We start from the raw sequence: 26,776 nt of genomic DNA on the forward strand, positions 1-26,776 counted from the left end.
CATCTCTGCATAAAAATATCCTGGTTGCATACTGCCCTTTTCTTCTAGGATAAGAAAAGAGATGTCAGTTCATTACACCATCTTTATGCCCTCTGGGGTCTTCCCCTACATAACAGAAATCCTGAGGAAGCCAGTTCAACCAGCTTGTCTATCCACGGAGAAGTTTCAGCAACTAAGCTGTGAAAGTTTATGGGACAGTGAAAGGTGTATGATACCCTTAACTAATCCTTTTCTTACTACTAAGTGCTTGAGGTTTCTGAGTTGCATGAAAGAACAATCCCTTTATTGTCTCTCTGAAATATTAGCAGGTCCTTAATATGATGATTTTTGGTACTGGAACGTGTATTAAGACCACTGTAGCTAGAATCAGAGCAATATTTCATAAACACCAGAGGTGATGCATCATACCCAGTTAGGAAGTGATGTCACGCAGGGTGAATCTACATAAGAATGGTAGAAGCCATTCTCTCTCTGGAAAGTATCATTTTGTATGTCATTTTCATCTCCAAGAGAAAATATTAGATTACAGATGGTCATTACAAGCTGAAAGGCTGTTTTTCAGTGCAATGGATAAGTGAATTAGACTCAGAGAATCCATGGAAGATCTGATCAGATTGGACGTGTTCATAAGCAGCAGGGGAAGAATCTCAAGATAACCATACAAATCTGAAATAATTCCCAAAAAGTCTGGTACTTATTACAAACATTTCTTCCAGTCAAATTCTTTTTTTTAGTATTTCTATCTCGCTGAACTCAATTCATGATTACTTTTCTATTTTCCTCCAACTACAATCAGCAGTCTCCCATGATCCTATCAATGACACCCATTGTGTATATTGATCTGGGTCTCAGCAATACACACCCTCTCTTTCCCACTGCAACTCTCTCTTCTCCCTCATCTACCATATTGTTTCATCACCCTAAAACAGGTTTTCCAGATATTGTGGGCCATCAGGTTCTTAAACAGAACTGGAAATCTTTGTGGCCTAGGATATCTATTGTATTCATGTGTACTCCAGTGCTTTGCAAATCACCAAAGCACATGGGATTTGTATACTAAAGTTAATATTAAAGATTAAATGAAAGAAGCAAAACATGTGTGCACCCAAGTGTGTAAGAGACAGACACACACAAAGAGATATTAGGTTTCAGCATGAATATCAAATGCTGTCTTCAAGGCCAACATACTGGATAACAGTTTCTTTCCAGTTCTTAAAGCCATATCCAACATTGGATGCTGCCAGTAGTTTTTGCAGTCATCCTAGGTGATATGGTTTTAAAGGTGATGACAGTATGATAAGTATACTGCAGTTTTCCAGGCTTTGTATTTTGCTCTCTGCAAAGAAAACAGCTATAAATTCGCAACTGAATAGCTACTATGCCAACAAAAACAGGCCCACACTGACCAGAGCGACTAAGTTTTTTTTCTGTAATATCTATCCACTCTCCAAAGCTTCTGGGTGTCTACTTCTCTCTCTCTAATCACATATGTTGAGATGCTATGGTAATGGCAAACCTATTATCCTACAGGTTCATTTTACAATACACTGGCTCACAGTTTCCTCAGGAAATCAACTCTTCCATGTATACTTCGATGAGCAATAACCCAAGCTTTCCTCCATGGCCCCTTGTGCCAATTCTAAGGCAGAAAAAATGAGGGAGGGACAGGATTTGGGGTGTCCTCACAACAGGTAAGCATCCTCCCTTGTACCATGGATCTCTGCAAAATCTCCGTGTACTGTTGTGCAGGACTAGGGAGCCAGGCAGAAGCACAGGAGAGGCAGGATAAAAAAACTGGCAAAAACTGCTACATACTTCCACCAGCCACTGCTGTCAAACTCTTGAGGCATAAGCAGCAGAGGCTATTATTGAAGGAAGGCTGCAGCAGGGGATAGACAGCAGCAGTCCCCACTAAACATTCTGGTAAAACAAACCAGTAAGAGAAAGCTCATGACCAGGGACCTAAGGCAGGTTAAAGCCTATCTTTTCACCCCTATTATGAATTGAGCAAGAATCTACACCACTCGATCTTGTATTTGGATTCCCCGAAAGCACTAGGTGATTTAGAATTGCAAAAAGCAGACCAGAAGCTAATCAATACAGAATTGGTACGCAAGTAAGTTTCTCATGTGTCTGAGCATATCACCCGTTGGCAGATTCAGAGAACTGGGATTTCTCATAAGCTCTGTTCATTTAATCTACTTTACCTTGTGACTAAATTTGCTGGACTAGGTGTTGTCTCAGCTTAGCTCATGAATTCTGATCCACAGAACAATCAGTAATTGTAACTATTTAAATTATAGTAGTGCCTGATGACCCAGTTGTGCTGGGTCTGTACAAACAGACAGTAAGAGACAGACTGTTTCCCAAACAGCCTAAAATGTAAAGAGATAAAAGAGATAAAGAGTGGAAGAAAGTGCTATTATCCTCCTACGCTCAGCTGGGGATCTGAGACACAAACTGACTTTCTTGAAGTGATTTCTTCAAAGTCACAGAGGAAAGTTTTTTATGACAGCACCAGGAACTAAGTCATTTCTCTGAAACCAACCTCCAGTATCTTAATCACAGACCATCATTTTCCCTCAACTGGACAAGAACATTATCTTGAACAACATCACTATGAAATCAAGAAGGAACTCAAAGTGGAAAGGGAAATTGCTAAAAGGACATTTCATCCTGATGAAACTACTACCCAGTGGATGCATCTACATGAGATGTTTACTGCTGAGCTGCCTAATTAGCTTGGCAGTAAAATCTCAGAGTCTACACATGTGGCCCTATTAGGCTGCAGTAAACTAATAGACACTGCCATAGGATAGATAGTACTTGTAAACACAAGAACTGTCCTGGGTGGCGTTTAGTGCGCCATAATGCACCTGTAGATGACACTGACAGGGCTGGCTGGGACCAAGGTGCTTCAAATAAGGAGGCTGCCTGCTGGCTAGCCCCACACTAAAGAACCATCATGCCCCAGCTAGCCCCTCTGCAGCACACTGAGATGGTTCAGAGCTACCCTGGGTTGGCAGGCTGATGCCCTGGGGCTCCCTGCCATCCAGGGCTGCTTCAGTCCACCTCAACATGCTACGGTCCTAGGTGCACATACAAACATGGTGCCCAGGAGCAACAGGCTCCAGAGCAAGCTGTGCCAGAGTCTATTGCATCACACTAATATCACATGTAGACTCTCCCAGTATTTCTAAGTTATTCCCAATTTAATATCTAATATGTATTATGCTAGTTTGGTTCGTCTAATGACAACAATTGCATTTGGATTTTTAAAAATCTGCACAAAATGTGGAGGAGGAGGCCTGTGCACTTACCAAGAGTATGCACTTTGTTTAAACAAAGCTCATTATTTAAAACTATATTATTACTGCTGTAGCATAAGCAGCGACAAAGCTGGTTAGCTCTTCTCATTATCAAGGTTTCTAATAGTCATTTTTGAGGCCAAAATGAGAAGCCTTCAGAAAAAAAAAAAAAAGAGGGGAGAGAGTTATTTTCAGAGCTGATACCACACCACTAATGGCACTCGGTATTTAACAAATATTGATTACATTGTCAGCCCAACCCCATTTTCAAGGCTTCTAATAATAACCCTTGACAGCTACTTCCCCTTCACTGTTTCTTGCTTTAAAGGGAGTATACAATTACAAACTAGACCTTTACAGTTACAGAGACTATGCAGTTAACCAAAATACAATTAACTTATAAAGCAGTCAATGAAGCACTTAACCAACAAACATCAATTATCTGTATATCAGTATTCCTCCTGGATAGTTGATACTAACTTTGTTTACTTAGGTAAGTGACTACTTCAGTTCTCCTGTGAAATATGAATTTTCATTTCTACCTAGGAGAACTTTTACAATCTCTACTCTCACCTATGCTTGATGAAGGATGAGCGTGCACAAAAGCTTGCAAAGAAATAAAATAATTTGTTTGCAAATATCTAGTTGGTCTAATAAGAGATATCACCTCTTCCACACATTTTGATTCAGTTACTTTACACACTATGCAACCTAGGTCCCAAAGGAACAGAAATGCAAAAGCCACATTCTACTACTTTAATTCTGTATGTGCAATGATGTCAACAGGACTTCTATTTCTGGCTTTTGGCCAGGATATGCCCTTCAAGACAGGTATTTTACAACATACACTGTTACTCTCAGACTCTTGCTTGTACAAGCAAAACTCTGTATCCATCTACACTAAGAAAATGTGTCTAACTACCAATTTTGTATGGGGGGGCGGGGAAAATGGGATTTGCAAAAGTAAAAACGTGCCTTTGCCAAGTCATGGAAAGAAATTTTAAAGAGTCAAAGCTTTTCTGAAAATTTGGTGTTAAACTGAATTCTTCCATAAATTAACTTCTGTCCTCAAAAGATTTAAAATAAGGAATGAATCTCTCTCCAAGTGTCCACTAAATAGATAAACCATTTTTCTTCTGATGAGTGGCATAATGCTATGCTTCTCATTTTTCATGAGATATTATGTGGCTAAGCTTCTTATGAGTTTTTTAGTTTCTTCCCATAAATTCTAGTCAACTGTATAATTTTAGTGGCATTAAAATATTTTTTTAAATAAATAATCAATTAAAAATTTTTAAAAAATAATAATCAGTTAAATACTCAATTTTTCTCTCTCTCTTTTTTTTTTTTTTTAAAAATCAAATCCATTCTCATTTGCAGTTATAAACCATCCTTTTCCAGTAAAACAACAGGAATTTACACACTGATATTGAAATAAGATAATGGAAATAAAGAGTAACAAATCAAAAATGTTTGATTCATATAAAATAAAATTTAGTGAGTACTAAGTAAGGCAATGGACCAAGGCTGTTCTAACGTACACCAGAAGGTTTGACAGACTGAAGAACTAGTACAAGGGGCTTCCTCACTACCACTGTTCTCCTTAATGACACACCAAGCACAGTTTAGACAGGCTGCAGGATCTGTGCCATATCTATATAATCTATAAAAACAATTAATAACAGATTCACCTTTTGTAAATCATCTGGTGTTATTATACAAACACACATGTGCACACACACCTCCCTCTCATTTCGCATATGTGCATCTTTTCATGATGCCAATAGGGTTTCTGCTTCTGACTTTAGGCCACCGGAAGCTAAGCCAGGGAAGCTTTTTCAATCCCACCCTGTCAGTTTTAGTCTCAAATTTCCAAGCGTCTGTGTAACAAATGATGCATTCTATTGACCTATATAATGGTGCTTCATGACAGCCCCGAATACAGAGGGCACAGTTCTCAGTGGATCAGATTCTGATTTCATTTTTACTGGTGTAAATCTGCAGCGATCCCACTAATGTCAGCAGAGTTGCTCTGGATTCACACCTGCACGACCAAGAACCGAATCTAGCTTGGTAACTATTTCACTGAAGCAAATGGTGTCAGCAGCTATTGGGGCTGTCAATAACAAGCATGGATAGGAGGGTTTGCATGTTGATATGTTGCCAGCTCCACTCACATATATGTTATCACTCTTTTGGTCAAAATGGGAATTTTATTAGGGCTGTGCAAAGCTTCGGTCCCCGATTCGGCAGAGATTCCACCCAATTTGGTGGCTGAATCTCCAAATGAGAATTGAATCAGAGGACACTTTAACCTCTCCAAATAGAATCAGAACCTTCTGAATCAATTCAACAATTCAGACATAGACACAGCTTCAAATGTTTTTTCAACATACCTCTAGGTAGCAGGCGGCTCGTGAATGCTGTGATGCTGGGGCACATGGAGTGTCCCAGAGAAGCGCACAGGGGGCTCCCCAGCACGTTCAGCAGCAGACCCGGAAGCGGACCAGAAGCACTTCCAGTCTACTTCCGGGTCTGCCAGACAGCGCACTAGGCTCCCCTGTTCCCTTCTGGCTCGGCAACTGGTGCCTCCTGGGTCTGAGGGGGGGCTGCTCCTGTGGGATGCTCCTTCTGCCCCAACATTGCAGCGTTCACAAGCCGTGCTGGCACCTCGAGGTACATAGAAAAAACAAACAAACAAACAAACAAACAGACACAGTTTTAAATGTATGTTTATGTCTGAATAGCATCGAATCTTCAGATTTGGATTCGGCTGAACTGAGTCAGGGACAGTGATCCGAATCAAATCACTGTCCTCGATTTGGGCTGAATCCAAATAGAGTAGGACCAGCTTTGCACACCACTAAATTCTATGGTATCCCTCCAATGCCTTCATTTTTAATGGACGTTGTTTCAGAGATGGATCAAAGCAAGTTATTTATCCCTTTTAATTAAGGTACATTCCAGTTTAGCCACAAGTCCCAAATTTTGAAGACTGGTCCTGGCCAGTTGGTGAGAATTAAAACAAGAGTCCCAGAATTGCAAGGCACAGTCCAGCAGGGAAGCAGAGTGGCATGACACATCAGGCAGCTCCATCTACACACTGGAATGTGCCTGCAACCCTGCCTGCCAGCCTTTGCCACTGCCTGCAGCGGCACCACTGACTTGGAGGAGGGCAGTGTCCCAGATTTCCTTATGGTCACCCTACTCTTAATATATTTAATTTATAAGCAACATGCAAAGTGGAGAGCAGCAAGTGAGAGAGAAATTTTTATCAGAAGTTACATATAAAAAAGACTAGCCAGACCAAAAAAAAAAAAAGTTCAAAATGTGCTATATTTTGGCATTAAATAAAACCAGAAGAGCCTTCCTTTCTTTAATTATTCTTATACATGCATACTTGTATCATAAGTAACCCACTGCTTCCAGCAATTATTTAGGTGTCAAAGGTTCTAGACAAGTTCACTCTACAATCATTCGCTCAGCGGACCTCAAAGTAGCTGTGAGATCCACAGTGCTCTATCCCAGTTTACTCGGAGCTCTTCGTGACAAAGCCAAAATGGAACCTTCCAGTCACAGTGACAAACCAACTGACCAAGTTAATTCAACATCAGCTACCTCTCCATTCCAGAATTCATAAAGCAGGTATGACTTCAAACTAGGAGTTTCTATGGAGACTCTTGAAATCACATCTGCAACTAAAGTGTAGTCTTACCCTGTTACGTGACCAAGGTATTGCAATACTGTCTCAGGTCAGATGACCAATGGTAGAAAATGAAGAATCCCTAACCAGCACTCCTAGCTATCACTCAAATAGTATGAACATAATGATCATCAGTTCATTACTGGGCATTCTTGTTACCTTCCAGTGCAACATCTAGCCAATAAAGGTCTCCACAATTTTCAGTGCTCAAGAAAAGAAGGGCTTCATAAGTCCAGAGACCAGATCCAGAAACAAATTGGAGCTGTGCCCAAGAGCTGGAAGGGAAAGGGTCAGAACCGTGTTTTCTATTGCAGCATCAGGATCCAGGGTGCATGAAACACTTAATATCCCTGTTCTGTATTATCCACAATGCCAGGTTAGGAACTAGTGTTTGCATCACTAATTGTATTTATGCCTAATGTACTCATAACTTCTATTTCTGCTACCTCTAATACGCCAGCTCCTAGTTAGGAAGAGAGTGTGATGGTGTGCGAGTATACCAAGAGCTATAACCAGAAAAGCTGAATGTCTGGAGTACCTACAGCACTCACCACCAAGTACCTCATACAACCAATACATTGTTAAAAACTTAGGAGAAGACTGGAGGACTGCAATGCTTGCAGCCACACACTGCATTAGGATTGGATGCAAGTTTCTGATACTTTATGTTCTACTGTCTTGATCTGGTACAAATAAGACTACGGAAAGTGGAAGCAAAACTTTACCACACATTGTACAATGTAAGTTACACATGACTGCACAAATATAAGACAGTGAAGAACTGACACCCTCAAAGCTGTAGAGAAACCAGTTCTAACAAAAAAGTGCTGAATTTAACTAGTCTCCACCGAGTAGTAACTTATTCTGGGAGAAAGACCGGCCATATTCCAATGCAGTGGTTGCTCATGAGAATGCACACCTTTCCTTTTTCCTTATAGAATTTGTGCCTGTATATCCCCAAGAAGGAGATACTCTTTCTGCTATGGGACATATTTTTCAAATAAGCCATGTATCTGTCAGATATTGCATCTTAATAAGAGTCAGGTCTACAGAATAAAAAGGGGCCTGATTCTTTTCTGGTGCAAATCAAAAGTAACTAGACTGAAATATAAATATCTACACTGGTGTACATTTGGCAGAATATAGAAGAGAACCAGATTATTATTTCTAAAGCAAGATATCCTCACCTCAACCAATCGGTAACAAGAGTCCATGATTTAAATATTATGATTTGCATAGAGAAGCCTTGTTTGTATATATAAAATGTTGGCAAGCACTACAAATTTTGAAAAGGGGCATAGGAGTCAGCAAGCATATACCCCTCTCAAATAATGCAACAACACCAAACCTCACTGTTTTTATGTTACCATTTGTACATTCATATAAAAACTTCATACATAGCAAAAATATTATTATTAATAATAATAATAATAATAATAATAATACTATTCCAAAATGTAGAAATGGTGGGGAAACCACAGTCGAATATTACTGTTTGCATTTAGTTTTAACAAGGTAGATATACATACATAAATTAAACATTGAAAAATAATTATATTTAAGGAGACTTTTACATCATACAAATTTAGTTCATGTTCATAGATGTTTCAGGGTTTAGAGTCCTATTTGAATTCTATAATGGTTAAATAGTTTTATTATGTGCATAAAATACAAATAGTTTCAAACCTGCAATGAGCTGCACTGTGACTAGCTATTGAAATCAATAAGGCTCACGGTTTGTGCCCACATGCCAAGTCTGTGCCCATACAGAGCACTCTGCAGGATTGGGTCTGTTTGCTAGAATAAACATGTAAATGAAAGGAGGAGTACATCTATGCCAACTTCTGAGAAAGGAAAACAAGTAGTTTTCCTGCTGGTAAAGCACCAACTCCTGAGAAGGAAAAAAACATCCCTCATCCTATTGTAAAACAAACACACAAAAAATATTCCGTCTAAGAATGAGAGAGAGAAAATCCCTATCATGAGTGGATGTTTGCCATATTTTAACCTGGAGTATCTCTCACACATCCTCTATTACTCATGATTATAAAATCACTCCCCTGGGTCATAAAGAGCTCTTTGGGCAGTCCCAGTCTGGGGAAAAAAAACACATTAAGGAGCTCTTTTGCTACCTTTGCAACAGTCACAACCTAATGGGGTCCATTCTGGGTACCTTGTGGCATAGTCCAGTATAACCAACACGTACTATTATCCCCCACTACTTTTGGGCAAAGACCCCATGATGCCAGCAGTGACTCTCCCAAAAGGTGTTTCAATTAGTGGAAGGGAAACTAGTGGGGCTATCTGGCATGCAGGACACAGTCTACGATAGTCTGCAACCCCATAGCACACTCCAGGTTAAGAGAATCTTTCCAGTAACGTGACCTCTGTTTTATCGCACTGAAGAGGCCCCCCCACATAAGAAGCTCATGGGCTATTCTTAATAGGGCCCTCCTACACAGCCTTGGGACTAGGAGTTGCTAAACTTCAGTCACTCAGACTAGAGCCAGAGCAGGGCCAGGCCCTATCTGCCATGGCTTCAGGCCCTCAGTTTCCACCCCCCTCATCAAGCCCCTGGCCTTCAAAGGGTTAGAAATGAAGTGTGCTCCAGGGCACTCAGCTATATGGCCTCCAAACCACCTCTGTAAGCAATGCCCAGACATCTAGCATCTACAGATTATTAACAGAAAAACAACCCCACTGGGTGAAACAAAACAAACACTAACCAAAACCTTTAACTCATCTGGGTACACACCACCAGGGATAGGCTCCACTACCCCTCCTCTCCTTATGGACCTCAGTGCCTGATATTCCATAGGAGAGATCCTCTCCCTCCAACACTCAGGACAAGAGTACCCATTCACCCTGAAAGCAAGTGTATGTACTAGCCAGCCCCACCCCTGCTGGTTTCCTGATTCTTGCGTCTCAGCCCTAGCACAGGGGTTTCTCATTATCCAATCTATAGCCTCATTTGCCTTTGGACTAATCCACAAGGACTTGAGCAGACTCCTGGGTCAGTTGCTTCTCATTAAGCAGTTTAATCTCTTAGTTTACTCCTGGTCTAGGGCTCAATCTGCAAAGCCTATCTCTAGGCAGCTAATTACCCACAGAAGCAGACAGCCCTGCTCCTCTAGTTTCTGACCGTTTACCGCTGCATGCATTCCTCTTTTCTTCCCTTGCAGCCTCCACTGATCAAAGACTTTTTTCTCTACTGGGCTTTGATGAGGTGGAGCCCCCTGCCCTGCTCTGACGCCAAGCGCAAAACAAGTCCTTTCCCTTCCAGACCTTGTGGATTCTTCCCTCACCCTTCAGCCCTTCCCTCACAGGGAACTGGAGCCCTGTTACAGGGAAGTATCACCTTCTTCAGAGGTACAGGACCTCTGCCCCAACTATAGGTGACAGTTCAGCTGAGGTGCACTAGAAATTCTCCTGTACCTGGGTTTTGTTCATAAACCATGGTCCAACCAATCAAAATGCTAGGGCCAGGAATGATTTTTTTTTCCCCATAAATTAGATTAGCAAGTTCCATTTGAGTTATTTGCAGAAGCCTGCAGCATAGTTCCCTTCTAAGGTCATGTGAACATATTTTAATTTCATTCCATACTATTCTAGTGGCAGGACACTGACTGTGTCCTTGTCTTCCCTCTCCCTTACCTGCAGCACAGTGTTGGGTTTTTGTTTTAGAGGATGCTTTGTGGCTCTGGTATGCAAGAGGGGCCAGAGCAGATGATCTTGTGGACAGGGGGCTAAATTTGATGGGAGTCTAGCAGAGGGCTAGACTTCATGGCCAAAAGACCCCCTTCCAGTCCTGCATTTCAACCTTAAAGGTCATCTAATCTAACATCCTGCAGATATGGCTGCTTCTCCTAAACCATCCAAGTCACCTCTCCAGTCTCTCCTTAAAACCCTCCCAAGGAAGAGACACCACAGCTTCCCTAAGCAGCTCATTTCATTGCCATATTATTCTTACAGTAAATAATTTCTTCCTGACATTTAAACTAAATGTGTACTCCTGAAGTTTGAACTCATAGCCTTGTGTCCTGCCCTCTGGCAATGAGCACAACTTTTCTCTGCCTTCTTCATGGAAGCCTTTCAATACTCTATATTTGTATTTACAGATTTAAAATAAAAGGATGAATCTCTTATTTCACACCAAAGTGGCCAACCTCCAGAATACATGCCACAAGTGGCAAAAGGTAGCCCCTGTATGTGGTACACCACACATGGGGGAGGGAGCAGGAAACACAGTGACAGATACAGCAGGGTATAGAAAGCAGAGCAACAAATCAGACAAAGCAGAGCAGCAGGTCAGGCAGGGAGCACAGGACAGGGGAGCAGAAAGCAGAGCAACAGATTGGGTAATGGAAGGGAGCAGAGCAGCACTGGCAGCTTATTTTGTGACACACCTTCCAAAAAGATTGGCCCCAGTTTTCACACCAAAACATTTTACAGCATTGTTTAGGTACACCAGGCTTGTCCAACATACAGCTCGCAGGCCGCCATGCAACCCGCCAAGTCATTTTCTCTGGCCTGATGCTGCAACGGGAACTCCTTGTCCCTCCTCCAGCCCCTCAGCAGCTTCCTAATGGCTGCTGAAGGGCTAATGAAGGGACAAGGTTCCCACACACACCACGTCAGCTTAACATTGCCAACAGGGTGCAGCTCCTCCCCTCCCCCGCTCATTTCACTGTGTCCCTTCCTTGCCCCACCCCTCCCTTCCTCATTTGCATGCCAGCTCCTCCCCTCTCCCACATTGCAGGTTTCTGTTCCTAGCCCTGCCCCTCCCTTCCTCATTTGCACGCCAGCCCCGCCCTGCACCGGGCCCCACCAGCCCTGTGGGCTGAAGCAGGTCACTGCAGCAGGTGGGCACAGGGGGATGCTGCAGCCGGGCCCACACGAAATACTACTGTGGCTGTCAGGGCAGGAAGCTGGCGCCGCTCCCGCCTCCCCCCGCACCCACAGACATCACGCTGGGGGTGGTGAGTTACAGGCCTTGGGGAGGGAGGGAGACAGGGAGGGACCCCTATCGCTTGGGCTTGGGCTCCCCCAGGAGAGAGGGAGCAGGGAAGTGTCCCTGCACATCCCGCACCCCCCTGTAGAGTCCCCACATGTCCCCCTGGCTGCTAAGCCCAGATGCACAGGTGTGGGAGCATCCTCAAGGCCGCCCAGGTGGCAGGGAGAATACGGGGGGGGGGGGGACTATCCTGAAGATAGATTAACATATCTACTTTTGTAACATACTGTCACCTTATCTGTAAAAAGCACCAACACACCCCTTTTGCACTACTGTTTTTCAGGGACTCAAGCAAGGTAGAACAGAATCTCACTTAGGCACCTAAACCTACCTATATGCCTATAAGCTGGAACAGGATCTGGTCCTTCATGTTCATTATCAAGTTGTACAATAGAATCAGAATGACTTTTTTAAAGTTTGAACAAAAAAGGTGATATTAACACTAGGGGTGCACTGATAAAAACATTTTTGACTGATACCAATGGCTGATTATTAACCAGCCATATTGGCTGATACCAATCAGATAGCTCAGGGGTTTTTAACAGGGGGTATGCATTCCCCTGGGGGTACTTCGTAAGGTCCCAGGAGGTACGTAGTAGCAGCGCAGAGAGAAGTCGGCAGCACTTCTGGTGTTGCTTGTGGCACTCTCAGCTTTGCTGCCGTGCGGGAGACCCTCCACTCGTTGATTGGCTGCCAGGGGACCCCCCTCCCCCCTCACTCACTGACTGGCTGACAGGGGACTCTCCACTTGTCGACCAGCCGCTTGGGGTACCCCCACCAAAAAAGGTTGAAAACCCCTGCAATACCTGATATGCAGCCTGGCAGCTTGGAGAGCAGCATCCGGCCAATAAGTCTGTGATGGGGGAAGGAGCATGGGGTTGGGCAGATTGAGAACTCCACATTGAGGGGCAGGCACTCCCCAGGGTGGAGCAGGGCACAGGACAGAGCCACAGGTGAGTCATCCAGAGAACACGGGATGGTGGTGGGGGCAGCTCCCCGCTGCTGCACGCACCCCAGGAGGGGGCAGGGGGATCATGTGCACCCTGGATTTGTGCGCAAGACAAGGAGGGCTGCCTGCTGTGGGCTCAGGGCTGTGCCAGCCTCTTCCTGGCTTGGGGGCTGGGCCAGAGCTGAGATTGGGGCAGGCAATGGCACTGGAAGGGGGAGCTATGAGGTGGGCTACAGCCACCCCAAAATTAGCTATAGCTACCCCTCCCAGCACTGCCGTTACCCACCCCATCAGGAAGAGGAGAGCGCAGCCCCCAGGAGGCTGCCCATCCCATACAGAAATCCAGGGGGGGAACACATGCCCCCCATGCCTTCTCCAGGGTTGCACATAGCAGCAGGGAAACTGCCCCCCTTCCCTGCCCCCATGGCCAAGCTGCCCGTGGCTCAGTCCCATGTCCCACGCCACCCCAGTTGGGCAGCTCTTGCCCCTGCCCCACTCCTTCCCTCACCATGGGGGCCTTGCTCTGCCCCCCACCTTCCCACTCACAGACATACCAGCCAGATGCTGGTCTCCAAGCACCAAGCTACATTCCTGACCATGTGCATGCTGCGGCTGCATGTCAGTAAATGCTCAAAAGATCCCAGGTAGAGGACCATGCCCCACTACCGGAAGGCAATCAGTGACATTATAGGCTATACTGTCTAAAAAAGCCAACTGCCAACAATGTCAATTTTCCTTTTAACAGTGCTGATTCAATATGGACCGATACACTGGCGCACCTCTAACACAGGAGTTGTCCCTTGTCTGACCAGACAAAATGGGTACAGTAAAATTAGGATTAGTTTTGTATAAGATTATAGGACAATGCCCCTTGTGCTGCACTAGTTTAGGGGTGAGCCAAAAGTCTGCCTCCCTTTCAGCAACACACAGACACTCAAGAAGTCAGCATTTGGAATCCATGTACTTGTTTACTGATTAGCTGCTGTTACAGAGAAGCAAAAAGTTCAGCTAGCATAACACAAGTGTCAGAGACTTTATTAAAGGAAAAGAAAACTAAGTGCTTCATGTACTGAGTAGACAATCCGATACCCTGGTGGGGAGATAAACATGTTAAAAAAGGAAGTAATAAACTACAGTCCTTTTGCTATAAATGTGATAAACTCAGTAAAATAGATGTGATATAACAGGCCATGAGGGAAAAATAACAAGCCATGTATCTTGCACTGTACAGATCCAGGGCCACTTAAAGCTGCCATCCAGAAAGGGCTAAATTAGGAAAAATTGGATGAAGAGGTAGTTCAAGGGGAGTGCTGCCTTCTGAGCCCCTTTCAGCTTTTTCTAGGGTTACAATCACAGACTCAGAGAGAACCAGGGCTGCAACGCTTGAGGTCACTTAATCCAACCCCCAGCCTGAGCTAGGATCATCCCTATCCAAACCATCCTACTCAATCCATAATCTAAACTGTACATAAGTGTCCCATCAACCCTAACACAACACAGACATAACACCCTAACCTGCCAAAGGTAAAGCAGAAGAACCATGGCAGCCAACCTCCTGCTTCTATGAAATGTTGTCAGTAAATGTTCAAAAGATCCCAGGTAGAAGACCACACCCCACTAAAGGAAGGCAAAAACCCCCACAGCCCATACCGATCCAGCCTGGGCCAACTGCCCCAGATATGACTGCGTGGCCATCAGTCTGACCCTGTGGCTTTGGCCCCAGGAGAAGCACTGGCACATTCCAGGCAAAACCCCCCAGCCTTGGCTGCAGTCAATGCCCGCTGTCTCTGAGGGAGTCTTAAGAACACACTGACACCTGTAGCAGAAAAGGGCACGGGATGAAAAGGGCAACCAGCATAGGCTAGAAACACGGGAAATACCAAAGTAGGCAGAGCTGGACCCGAATCATCCCTGGCCAGCGGCTACCCATCGTCTTCTTGAACACCTCATTGGTGGAGGATGCACAGCTTCCCGGGGCGGCCTGCGCCACCCCGCGCTGCTCTCACAGCGCAGCAGCCACTCGGAAAGCCCAAACTAAGCCCGCGAGGATGCAGGGCCCGGCCTGGGTCTGAGCGGCGAGACAGACACACACACAGGTGGCGGTTTCCCTTTCGCCCTTCTTCGCGGCAGCCGGTCGGGACTGTGGAGACTGCGGCCGCGTCGCGCGGAGCAGACACCCGCCTCCAGCTGCCCGCAGCTGGAAGCGAAGAGGACGCAGCCCGCCCCCACACACGAGGTGCCTGCACTCCGCAATGCAAACAGGCCTGGGGCGCCGGCTGCTCCCGCGGCGCAGCCAGAGGGCAAGCCCAGGGGAAAGCGCCCGCGGCACCTCGGGCCTCAGCCACAGCGTGGGAGATGCGACGGGACAGCGCCAACATGTCCGTCCCGGGGCCGCTGGAAGCTGTAGTCCCCCCTCAGCCCCGCCCTGCCCTCCCGCCGCGGTGGGGGCAGAACTACGATCCCCAGGAGGCCGCGCGCACCATGCGCATGCGCAGGGCGGCCGAGCCGAGCCGAGCCGGTAGCGCCGGGGCGCGGCGGAACAGCGGCAGCGGCAATGCCCCGGGACAACATGGCCTCGCTAATCCAGCGAGTGGCGCGGCAGGCCCGCCTCACTTTCCGCGGCCCGGCGCCGGGGCCCGGCTTCGGCGAGAACCTGCACCGGCTGCAGCAGCTGCTGAACGAAGTGCGGGCCGAGGACCTGCGCCTGGCGCCGCGCGGGCCGGCAGCCATGCCGATGCCGGGGGCGGCCGGGGCGGCGGGTACGGCGCCGCCAGTCAGCTACATGCACATCTGCGAGACCGAGAGCTTCAGCATGGGCGTGTTCCTGCTGCGGAGCGGGGCCTGCATCCCGCTGCACGACCACCCGGGCATGAACGGCATGCTGAAGGTACTGTACGGGACCCTGCGCATCGCCTGCCTCGACCCGTTGCCGCCCCCGGCCGCGCCGCCGCCCCCCGGCCCGGCCGGGCCTCGCCGCCGCGCCCTGCTCCGTTCGCGCCAGCTCTACACGCCGGCGTCGCCGCCCTGCCTGCTCACGCCGCACTCCGACAACCTGCACCAGATCGACGCCGTGGACGGGCCTGCTGCCTTCCTCGACATCCTGGCGCCACCCTACGACCCCGAGCACGGCCGGGACTGCCACTACTACCGCCTGCTCGAGGCGCTGCCCCCGGGCGCCGACCCGCCCGCACTGCCTCGCGAGGTGTGGCTGCTGGAGACCCCGCAAGCCGCGGATTTCTGGTGCGGCGGGGAGCCCTACCCCGGGCCCAAGGTCTCCCCTTGAAGCTGGTGCTGCCCCCAGTGTGCGTCTGCTCTGGCTGCCACCCCCCACTCGGGGACCGGGCATCTCTCCTATCCCTCAGCAGCCAGAACAGCAGCAGGAGGCTGGCAGAAGATTCACTGGGGAGGCCTGGCAGAGAATCTGGCTCCTGCCCTGGATCTCTGGCTGTCCGAAAGCCATAGTGACCAGTCCCCATCCGCCTTTGAAGTAATAATAGCCACAAGGCCAGGCCCTGCTCCCAGAGTGCAGAAAGCCACGTCCAGCCCCTACCCCAAGACAGGCCGATGTGTTGGGAGATATGTTTGCATGCGCTTTTCAGTTTCATTTCATCTGTTCAGCTCTCTGGCCCCAAACATGAAGTGTCTGTCAGGTGGGGAGGATGAGCAGCATTTTCAGCCTCTGTGACAAATGCATAATTGCAGCAGAAACAGCTTCCCATACGTGACCCCTGCCCTGGTGGAGTGGAATCACCAAGGCTGGAAATCTCTTTCTTTTTTTCTGCAACTGACACGTGCAGACACATATCAAGGAGAGCAGTTTCTGGGGCAGATTATGGCACCTTTTCCCCAGCTAGGTCATCAGAAGTCTACCAGCGAATCAATGCTCGACTCCGGGAACCAGGATGGATGAGATGCACTACATGATCTCCTGTGCTTGCTCAGGGCCATAAGAGAGACAGTGCTGCTTTGGTGGTAGCTCTGTGTCTCACTCTCCCAGCTAATGAATAAGCGATATCCAGCCAGTACTACCCCTGTGAACAGATTTACACATAGGAGACTCTTTACCTCTGAGCACTTGCCTAGCTTCTGGAGTGGAGGCCAATAAAGTGATCAAGTGTATTTATTTGCTGTTGACAGATGTGGTGATATGGAAGAGGCTCTCTCTAAACTTACACACAACTGAATGTTAAAAAAAAATACCAGTATCCTGTCTCACTACTTAGAGCTACATTTCTGCAGGGGAAAAGGGTCATAAAGTTGCGAGAATAGATGCAATAAGAAACATTTCATTTTTCTATAAGGCATGTTAATAGTAAAGTGCCCTGAAAACTAAGTGATATTTCTGGCCTCTAATATCGCTGACAATATTTTCTCAAACACTGTTTACTCTGTAGGTAGTAACAGGGAGTTTGTGCTGCTGCCTCACCTTATGACACTAATGGGCAAGGGACGGGGGGCAGGGGACTCTTCTGTCCTGGGTCTGTTGGGGATTGTGTCTCTGAAATGAGTTTCAAGAGCTGTATGGAATTGGCAAGAAACGAAACAACCCGAGCCAGGAAATGCTACTAGAACAATAACTAACCATTTCTGGGGTTACAGTTAGTGAAATTAAGGTCTGCCATTCTGCTGAGACATGGCTGGGTTAAGAATTACTTTTAAAAGATTTCTTAACACATTAATCTTTTGCTGTTGAAGCTGAAAATTCCTAAATGTCTTTGCTATTTCTGGTTGCATATCTTTTTTCAGTTTGGATAAAAAGAATAGATTAGTCAGCTTCTAATCAAGTTCATTTTGAAGTTCTCATGCAGCAGTGTTTTGGGTGTAAGCTGTGGGAGAATGTTTTTGTTAATTTTTCATTGCACATATGTCTCATGGAAATTCTTCTGGGATGTTGGGTTCTAAAAAATACACAATCCCTAAATTTGAGGTTTGAATTTGACCGATATCATCTCTTTACGTAAGGCCTGCAGTTTTATACATATGACACCTTAGGCTTTTTAAGCCTTGTGGTTTCCCTCTTTCTACTGTTTATAAAAAATACTTTTTCATAAGTGTTTTAATAAATATAGTATAGAAAAGATGCAGTGAATTTTGCCTTGCTATAGCGTATATAGTCTTAAGGTGTAGTTTGCCCATGGTGTTGGGGATATGACCTTTCTTGCAAGGGAGATATGTTTTCTACTATTGAAATATTCTGTTTATACTGCAAGAAAAGGTTTTGTAATGTGCCTGCATATCTTAATGCACACTGTGTACCAGAGACCCAAATTTGGGTAGCCTTGACTCTTCTGGTTTTGAAGCAGTGACTTGAAGAGAAAAAATATTGACTTACCAACCACATAAATGATGTACCAACCTGATCCAGAAATCTTTCCATCACACTTTTTATTTCTTCTTTGCTTTTTGCATTTGTAAAAGCAGATTTTGTTTTTCCCTGTATAGCTGCTTATACGTGAGAATTTTAAACATCCTGATGCTGCTTTATTCTTCAAGGGTTATTTTCCATTGTCTGCAAAAGATTGGATGTGAAGTAAGCATTATATATGCAAATATTTAATTATTTTTAGAACATAAGGTGAAAATTATTTTATGCGGTTCACACTTATTTTTCTGGCACTTCAAAGTGTCAGATATTTCTACAGCTGCATTGCCTACTTTCCCTGGAATTCCACTGCAGTTTACAGTTGTGCAGTGGGCTCCAGCATTCCTCATTTTATTACTTAACTGTAGTATAGTTCTTTAGCACATTACTGCATGTGATTCAAACTCTCTACTCTTTAATACTAACGAAGACCTTAATGGTTTTTCAGACTTCAATATGTGAAATAGTAGTGCAAGCACCTCTACTGGAAAAACAAACTGCTACAAAAAGCATTTTTATCTAACCCATTTTAACTTCCTAGGTGTCTCAATTATTTGAATTTGAAGCTAGCCAGCATGTTAAATAGGATGTGACTTTAATGCATCTTTAGTATAGAGGACAGCAGCAGTCCCCCATCCTCACAGGATGATGTACGAATGATCACAGCAAAACATTTACTATATCAGGGTTAAAAGGACCAGTATTAAAATAGATCACAGTGCCAGGAAGAAACCAAATACAACCTAAGATGCATTAAAGAAAAGTCTTTTTACAACTTTTTGTCCAAACCTTTGTATATTTAAAAATTAATCATAAATTTGGAAGGGACCTCAAGGGTCAAAACTTATTTCAGATGTTTTTGATATCTGTAAACAGAAGGTTTAAGTCAGCATTATTGTTCTTTCTCTCTGCAGTCTGGTTGTTGTGTTTTCATAACAGCAAAATGATTGTTACTGTTCAGCTATAGAATAAATGCAGGATATCTTGACATTGGCTTATGCTTTTTTGCCTTCACAGTTGTGATAGAGTTGGGAACTCAGTAAGATTAAAAGAATCATTTGCTTTTGTCTATTTTTACACATGGTATAATTGCCTTTTAAAAGTGACCTTTAAGTCAACTTATGCACAATTTGTATATTAGTTTGAGCCTCTCATGTTGGCACCATGAATGCTATGCCAGTATGAAATTGTCCTGCCATGTCCTGGTTTGTAAGATTTTCATGTGGTCCTGTACTCAAGATTCTGTCCAGCCAGATCCAAAACTAAGTCAAATGTGCTTTAAAATTGGTTTGACAGCAGCAGCCTGTAAGATAGTGCACTGATATAGATGCAGTGAGCTGTGTGGTACATTTAAGATGCTCTAACCACTGCTATAGCTGCAGTCATTTAAGGCAAGCTGCCCTGCTCTAGATGCAATCTACTGGACTTTTTGGAACTTAAGTCCATTGAAAAAACAAGATCACTGACAGTTTCTAATACAGTAAGTTATGGATGCGAACAAGGAAACCATGTTTCCTAATCTGCACTATTCTGAGCGTCTATGTTAAATCTGGCATTAAAAGTTCACCTGTGTCTTGGAAACCAAATGTATATGGCATGAGATGACACTGCTGAAGTGCTCTAAGAAATTAAAAATTATGAAAAATTCCTCCTCTGGACATACATCATGGAAGTTACCGTAAATGCAGGTACTTATATTTTCACAGCTCTGTAGCAAAGACTGCCCTAATTGCTGTATAAATTTAGGTAAACATGCAATTACCTTTATTTACAGTAAAATTGACCCAGTATTTCAGGTGAATAACAGGTGCTCCAAAGGAATAGGAGCAGGGTAACATCTAAAAAAAACACACTACCCATTCTAATGAAGCTCTTTAGCCTTTTTGTTTTCTGAGGGGTTGAACAGCCAGAAGCTGCACCCAATAGAAGAGTGCATACAAACAATCTTTCCTTTTAGCAAGGTTTTCTTTTTAAAGAAAGTTGCATCCAGCCTTCCTATTTCACAGCCATGCCCTGAAGCTTTGGCCCCATTTCTGCCTGAATTTTAAAAGCTTTACTAAGCTTTAAGCTAGGAAGGAAAGATTTGTAGACACTGCTTTAACCTGTTCTAAGCCACTTCAGGTCACACTTAACTTTGCAGAACTATTGACAGCTCTGAGTCTACATTCTTTTGCAGCCAGTAAAATACATAACAGCAAAACATTGAATATGAACAGAGATGTAAAATTCCACGTTGCCTTAGTTCACTTGAACCCAGTGAAGGCAGGGTAACCAATTCGACACTATGCATTGAAGCTAAAATAAGGGTTTAGGCAGTGAAAAGTGCCTACTACTTTATGGGGTCAGAGTTTATACTAGCAAGACTTAACTCCTGCTAGGTTGGTACCAAATGGATAGAGGAGACATTTGCATAAATATTTCCTTCAGGGAAATTAAACATGGCTATCAATGGGAGCTGTGGGTTCTCAGTGCTTCTTAGGTTCAGCTTTAAGCAGGTCTGTACAACACAAAAAAAACACCATGACTATTCTTAAATGTGGTTTTTTTTTTCTGCAAAGGTCCAGCTCAAGACTGTTCATTATTTGCAAGAATACTACTGCATAGTGAAGACCTGCTTCCACACTTACTCTGCAACTGTAAACAAAGAGCTCAGGTCTCCCTTGAACAATAAGGGCTTGCTTCATTTAATTAAAACAGGTGCTAGAGAGGTTCTTACCTTCTGGAAAGAAAGTGCATGCACACCAGGACAATATATTATGTGCCATTTCATAAGAGGGGTTTCCACATGCATGTACCAGGTGTTAGGTGTTGCATTTTATAGAAGTGAATGTGCCACAACAGCTCTACATTTTCTGAACAAGCCACAAAGCCATTCCTTAACACAGGAATTAGGTGTATTCCCTGGCTGAAATTAAGTGCAAGTCCAGGGAGACATTTGCTTGCTACAGCTGCTAAAGCACCTGGGCTTTAATATTTTTGTTTTGTTTTGTTTTGAGGCTTCTGATCCTATAAGACTTTGTGCTCTTTGCTTTTATCCAGGTGACTGGGGGGAAGGTCACATTAGGATCTGGAGAGTTAAGGCAAGCAGGTGCTGGAAGGAAAAAGCATGGAATGGGGTGGGCCCTTCCTTGCCTACAGCTGCCCCAACTCCACCGGTGAAGTTGCCAATGCACCAGGGACAGAGGTCTAATGAGTGTCCCCACAGGTGCTAGGCAGACCAGGTTCTTAGGGTAAATCTGATATCTTTTATTAGTCCAACTAAAATAGTTGGAAAAATTCTTTGCAAACTTTAGGGTACAAACACCCTGCCTAAGTCCTTACACAACCAACACCCCACAGGTGCTGGGTTCCAGTGTCGCCTCTGAAAAGCAGCCACTGGAGCCGCCTCTGGCAGAACGGCCTCAGCTCAGCGCTAGGCGATATTCCTGCCTTCAAGGAGGCTCCCCCAGGAAGAACCTGGTGAGGGCTTCACCAGCAGGCATGCCCCTGCCCTGCCCATGCCCTCTCCAGCCACTGTCCCCTCCCTTCCTGCCAGCCCTGGGGCTTCGCCCTCCACAAATCACGGTGTGTCCCAGCCTGGTTGGGAGGCTGCCTGGGGAAATCCCTGCGGCCCAGAGGCTGTTCCTGTGCTGGGCAGCAGTTCTCTCGATGTGCCCTGCCTCCCCGCCCCCACCCCATCCCAGGGATCCCTGTCTCCCAAGCCGCTGTGGCAGACGGGCTGGGAGCGAGCAGAGAAACGCTGCAAGGCCCGGGCCTCCGAGTGAAAAGTGTTTATTTACAGGCTGTGGAGAACAAGCCCGGCCTCCCTCCGCGGGCTCCTGGTCGGGGCGAACGGGCGCGGCGGCCGCCGCCACGTCCCGTCCGTGTTGTCGGGGAGGAGCCCGAGCGCGGTACAAAAATAGAGCGTCTAAAACCCGAGTGTGAACAGCAGGGACGTGCGGGCCGCGCATGTACATGCGGACACGGGCCCGTGGTCCCCAGGGACGTGGACACCAGGCATGCACCGCGTCTATGTACAACCGCGACCCGGCCCGGCCCGGCCCGGCCCTCCCCGCGGGCAAGGCCGGGAGCATCTGCGCTGGACTCAGCGGGCGCCGCCACATGGCGCTGCCCGGGCAAAGCCGTCCTGGCTGGTCTCCGCAGGCCGCGGGGCTATAAAGTGCACAGCGCCTCTTTCCCGGCCCCCGCTCCGCCCGCGGGGCCGTCAGGGAGTCCGGGTCCTGGAGGCGCAGGGGGGCAAGCTGGCCGGGCCGGGCGGCGGGGGTGCGGGGGCCGGCCCGGGGCCCGAGGCGGCCGCCCCCTTCCTCTCCTTCTGGCGCAGGTGGATCTTGGTGTGGCGTTTCCTCTCGTCGCTGCGCGCGAACTTCCTGCCGCAGAAGTCGCAGGCGAAGGGCTTCTCGCCCGTGTGCGTGCGGATGTGCGTGGTGAGGTGGTCGCTGCGGCTGAAGTTGCGCATGCAGATGCGGCACTGGAAGGGCTTGTGGCCCGTGTGGATGCGGATGTGCCGCGTCAGCTCGTCCGAGCGCGAGAAGCGGCGGTCGCAGCCCTCGGCAGGGCACGGATAGGGCCGCTCGTGCACCGGCGTCTTGCTGGGCCGGTTTGGGTACTTGCGGGGCCGCAGGATGGGCCTCAGCGGCAGGTGGTGAGGGCTGTAGGCGCTGGCGGGCAGCCGCGCGCCCTCCCCGCCGCCGCCCGCGCCCGCCGCGCCGCCCTGGGGCGCCCCCATCGTGAAGTTACGGATGGTGGAGAGTGGCGTGAGCGGCGGCGGGACGCGAAGGGAGTCGAGCGGGCAGGGGAAGGGCTTGCGCTCGGGCGCCGCGTGCAGTTCGCGCTGGCACTGCGCGGGCGGGAAGAAGCCCGCGTAGTCCGGCAGCACCGTGAAGAGACCCGCGTCCGCCGCCGCCGCCTTCGGGGACGGGTAGGACGGCGGCGGCGGGAAGGGCAGCGCAGCCGCGGACGAGGCGGGTAGGAAGGCGGACGGGTCCTGCTGGTACAGCTCCCCGCAGGCCGAATAGGGCGGCGGAGGCGGCGAGTAGAGGTGCTCCAAGTCAGCGGGCTGCCCCTGCGCCATGGGGCAGCCGAGGGCGCCGCCGGGCGGCAGCGGGTTGGGCGAGGCCGAGGAGGCGGCGGAGGACGAGGAGGACGAGGGCGCGCTGACCCCCTGCAGGATGCCGGCGCTCACGATGTTGATGATGCCCTCGGGGTAGCAGCCGGCGCCGGGGTACTGTGGGTCGATGGAGAACTTGCCCATGTAAGTGAAAGTTTGATTGCGGGAGGCAGAGACCGTCGGGGCGAAGCTGCTGGCGTAGGGCAGGTCCAGAGCCCGCTTCTCGCTCATGTCCACGTTGATCATGCCATCTGAGGGGGACAGAAAAGTCCGTCAGCGCCCGCCACCCTCCGCTCGACCGGAGCCCCCGAGGGGCCGGGGCTGAGCCCTGCGGGGCCCGGCGCCACATGCCGCCCCGGCCTCGGGGCTCCGCGCTTGATCTGAGCAACTGCTTGGTTCCTTACAGCGTTCCCGGGCAGAGGAGCCTCGGGGCGCCCGCGAGCCACCCGGGCACGGCAGAGCCGGAGGCTGCCTTCTGCCCCCGAGATTTCCCGGGGGCCCGCGCCGCCCCGAGCCAGCGACTTCTCGTCTAGTTCTCGCCTAGTTTTCTGTCCGCTTCACCTAAAGCAGCTCCCGAGCCCCGCGCGACAAGCCCGAGGCGGCACATGCGGAACGGGAAGGGGGCTGGTGCTTACCTCCCGGCGCCCCGCTCATCTGCTCGAACGGTCCTCCCAAGTCCGCATTGGGGAAGATCGTGACCGAGGCTGGCAGGGTGGCGGCCAGGTCATCCACAGGGTAAATGTTTTCGGAGAGCTGATGCACAAACCCACTGAGAGTTACAGGGATTTTGTCTACAGTCTTGGCCGTCATCATTTGCTCAGGAGGCGCGCGCAGAGCAGCTCTCCCTGCCCGTGGTACCAACGCTGCCGGGGTGAGGGCTGCTTTTTCCCTCCACTGGAAAAAAAAACAAAAACCCAAATCGGCTTATGTTACGGAACGGCCGGTGCCGCCGCCGCGGGCACTGCCCTGTGCGGCCCTGGGACGCACTGTGATGTTGTGGGCACAGCCGGGGGCCCGCGTCGCGCTCGTAATCAATTGCAGCCCACGGGAAGCGTGGCGGGAAGTATTTATGGGGCGGCCCTGAATGCCCGGGACGTCACTGCCCATATAAGGACTGAGGAACGGGGCCGGGCGGAATCACTGGGAGGCGCGCGGGGCCCCTCTGCAGGCGGCGCGGGGCTGGGCTGGGCTGGGCTAGGCTGGGCGGCGGCGGCAGCAGCATCGCTTTTATCCAGGGGGTAACAAGCGCAGTCAACGGAACTCGGAAAAGCCCGTGGGAGGTGCCGGCGTGTTCCGGTCGCGGGCCCTGCCCGAATAAGGCGCGGATCCGGCGCGGCGCCCCGCCCCCCGCCTTTTTAGGCCTCGTTCCGGAAAATCAAACTTCGGAAAGAGCCAAGCTGCTCAGCTCAGAGCCGGCTGCCCCAACCGCTTCTTGGCAGCCGCGACCGCAAGGCGGCTGAGCAGAAAATAGCCGCGTTCACGGAATCGCACTTCTGTTTTCTGAATTACGGGTGGAAAGAGGCCGCGGGGCTGCCACTGCTGTTGGAAAGTGTCTGATCTATATATACATATATTATATATGTGTGTGTACGTGTGTGTACACACACGGAGCTGCAGCGAGGGGAAGGAGCGAGGCTGGGCGGACCCCCCTGAGCTGCAGCACCCCGCAGACCCGCGCCCGGGCCCTGTGTGTCTGGGAATGCAGATGCGGGTGCAGGCACCCCCGCACCCTGCCCCCTCCTCACGCTACGCGGGCCAGAAGCCACGTTTCCCAGGCTCGGACGTTTCCGCGGTGACCCGCTGCTGCACTGGTGTTTGGCCAACGGGACCGGCCAGGGCTGCGCCCCTGGGCAGTGCCCGGCGCAGCAGGGAGCCGGGCGCCTTTCCGCTCGCGGGCCGGGCCTCAGGGATCTGTGACCGCCAGAAGACCCGGGCCCAGGCTCCTCGCGAGGCGCCGTTGCGCTGCCACCTGCAACCCGGGTTCGCCTCGAAGCCTCTCCTGCCTCGGCTCCAGCGCCGCGCTGTGGAGACGGCGTCAACTGCGGGGCTGAGCTGGGGCGGCGACCGCTCTCCGCGCGCTGCCCAGCCCGCGGGAGGGACGTACCGGGACCTGGCGCCAGTCCGCGGAGCTCCCTCGTGGGTGGCAAACGCGGCGCGAGGGCGTCGGGCGGGAGCAGGTGCAAAGGCGACGTGGGACTTTGACAGCCGAGTTCCCACCGGGGCGGATCCGGTGTCTGCCTCCTCCCGCCGGGGCTCCTCGTTGCACCCGGGCAGAGCTGTGCGGGGAGAGGCGTCTTCCCAAGCCCGAGCGGCTGCAGGCGTTGCGCCGAGGAAGCGCAGCTCCGGGGGCCAGTAGCTGCCCCCAGGCCCGAGGGCTGCCGCGTGGGACTGGAGGCAAGTCCCTGCTTGCGTCCCGGAGGCGACCGTCCCATTACGCAGAAGCCGCCTGGCGCTGCAGGGCTCCGGTTCCGCCGGTCCAGCCCGCGTACCACAGCCACGGGCTAGCGCGGGAACCCGGAGGGACGGGAGCTGCCGGCGGAAGGCTGGAGGCCGCCGCGAAGTCTTTCCTCACCCCCGGTGACCAGCCGCGGCCACCTCGCCGCTCCGTGCCCTCAGAGCCGCCCCTGGTCAGTGGGCAGAGGCGCCCGCAGGGGCTTGGCGTCCTCTGGCGCGGGGGACTCCGAGGGGCCCGGCCCTGCCGCGGCCCCGGGCGGCCCCTGAGGACTGAAGGACTAAAGGGCTCTCGGTTCCTAAGGCGGAGCAGGGGTGGTGGAGGGCGGGGAGCTTTCCCGCCGCTTTCTCGTCTCAGATCCTTGGCGTTCCCGACCCCGGTTCCGAGCCGGGGCCTGCTGCTGCAGCTGTCACCTCGAGGTGGAAAGAAGAAAGCTAGGCAGGCAGAAGGACACGAGCTCCCGAGGGCTGGGCTCCAACGGCAGGTCTAGGTTCTTCCCCATGCCTGGGAATTTCATACCACAATTAGAAATCCAGGCCCAGGCCTTTGACTACAGCTGGGCAGTTAGAGATTTCCCACTACCCTCATCTCTTCCCCTGGGAAAGGCACCATATTGTCTCTTGCAGCAGTTCTAATTCTTCTACCTGCTTCCCCCCATAGAGTCTTCTAGCTGCTCAGCCCAACATTAACTCTCTCCTCCACCTTGTTCTGGGAGGAGGTTATTCTCAGTGCAACAACACCCCTTCCTCATCTGTCTCTTACACCTCTAACCTCACTGATTAGACCATTTATAGCAGCAGCTTGATCCATGTTTCCCAAGTTCACTCTGGATGCTGTCCAATTCAGTCTTCACTCTCCAACTGAAACTGCTCTGAATCACA

The 26,776-nt window shown here is 49.3% G+C and overlaps 2 protein-coding genes across 2 annotated transcripts; one reads left to right on the plus strand and one right to left on the minus strand.

Moving 5' to 3' along the window:
- Positions 1–14,868: 14,868 nt before the first annotated feature.
- Positions 14,869–19,324, plus strand: ADO (2-aminoethanethiol dioxygenase). The gene has a single exon (XM_090058108.1). The coding sequence runs from the start codon at positions 15,529–15,531 to the stop codon at positions 16,255–16,257; it is 729 nt and encodes a 242-aa protein (XP_089914234.1). The 5' UTR covers positions 14,869–15,528; the 3' UTR covers positions 16,258–19,324.
- Positions 19,325–22,015: 2,691 nt separating this feature from the next.
- On the minus strand, positions 22,016–24,621 carry EGR2 (early growth response 2). Its single transcript, XM_090058294.1, has 2 exons — positions 24,079–24,621; positions 22,016–23,694 (listed from the first exon to the last, which is right to left on the minus strand). The coding sequence occupies exons 1-2, from the start codon at positions 24,254–24,256 to the stop codon at positions 22,541–22,543; spliced, it is 1,332 nt and encodes a 443-aa protein (XP_089914420.1). The 5' UTR covers positions 24,257–24,621; the 3' UTR covers positions 22,016–22,540.
- Positions 24,622–26,776: the final 2,155 nt, after the last annotated feature.

This window comes from Crocodylus siamensis, chromosome 7 (genome assembly GCF_052110815.1).
Source record: "Crocodylus siamensis isolate JL-2025a chromosome 7, ASM5211081v1, whole genome shotgun sequence".
NCBI lineage: Eukaryota > Metazoa > Chordata > Crocodylia > Crocodylidae > Crocodylus > Crocodylus siamensis.

What these genes read in the sequence shown, in the direction of transcription:
- ADO (XM_090058108.1), top strand. Translation starts at nt 15,529, where the DNA reads ATGCCCCGGGACAACATGGCCTCGCTAATCCAGCGAGTGGCGCGGCAG.
- EGR2 (XM_090058294.1), bottom strand. Translation starts at nt 24,256, where the DNA reads ATGATGACGGCCAAGACTGTAGACAAAATCCCTGTAACTCTCAGTGGG. An exon ending in GATGAGCGGGGCGCCGGGAG is followed by an intron (nt 23,695 to 24,078) that starts GTAAGCACCAGC and finishes TGTCCCCCTCAG; the next exon opens with ATGGCATGATCAACGTGGAC.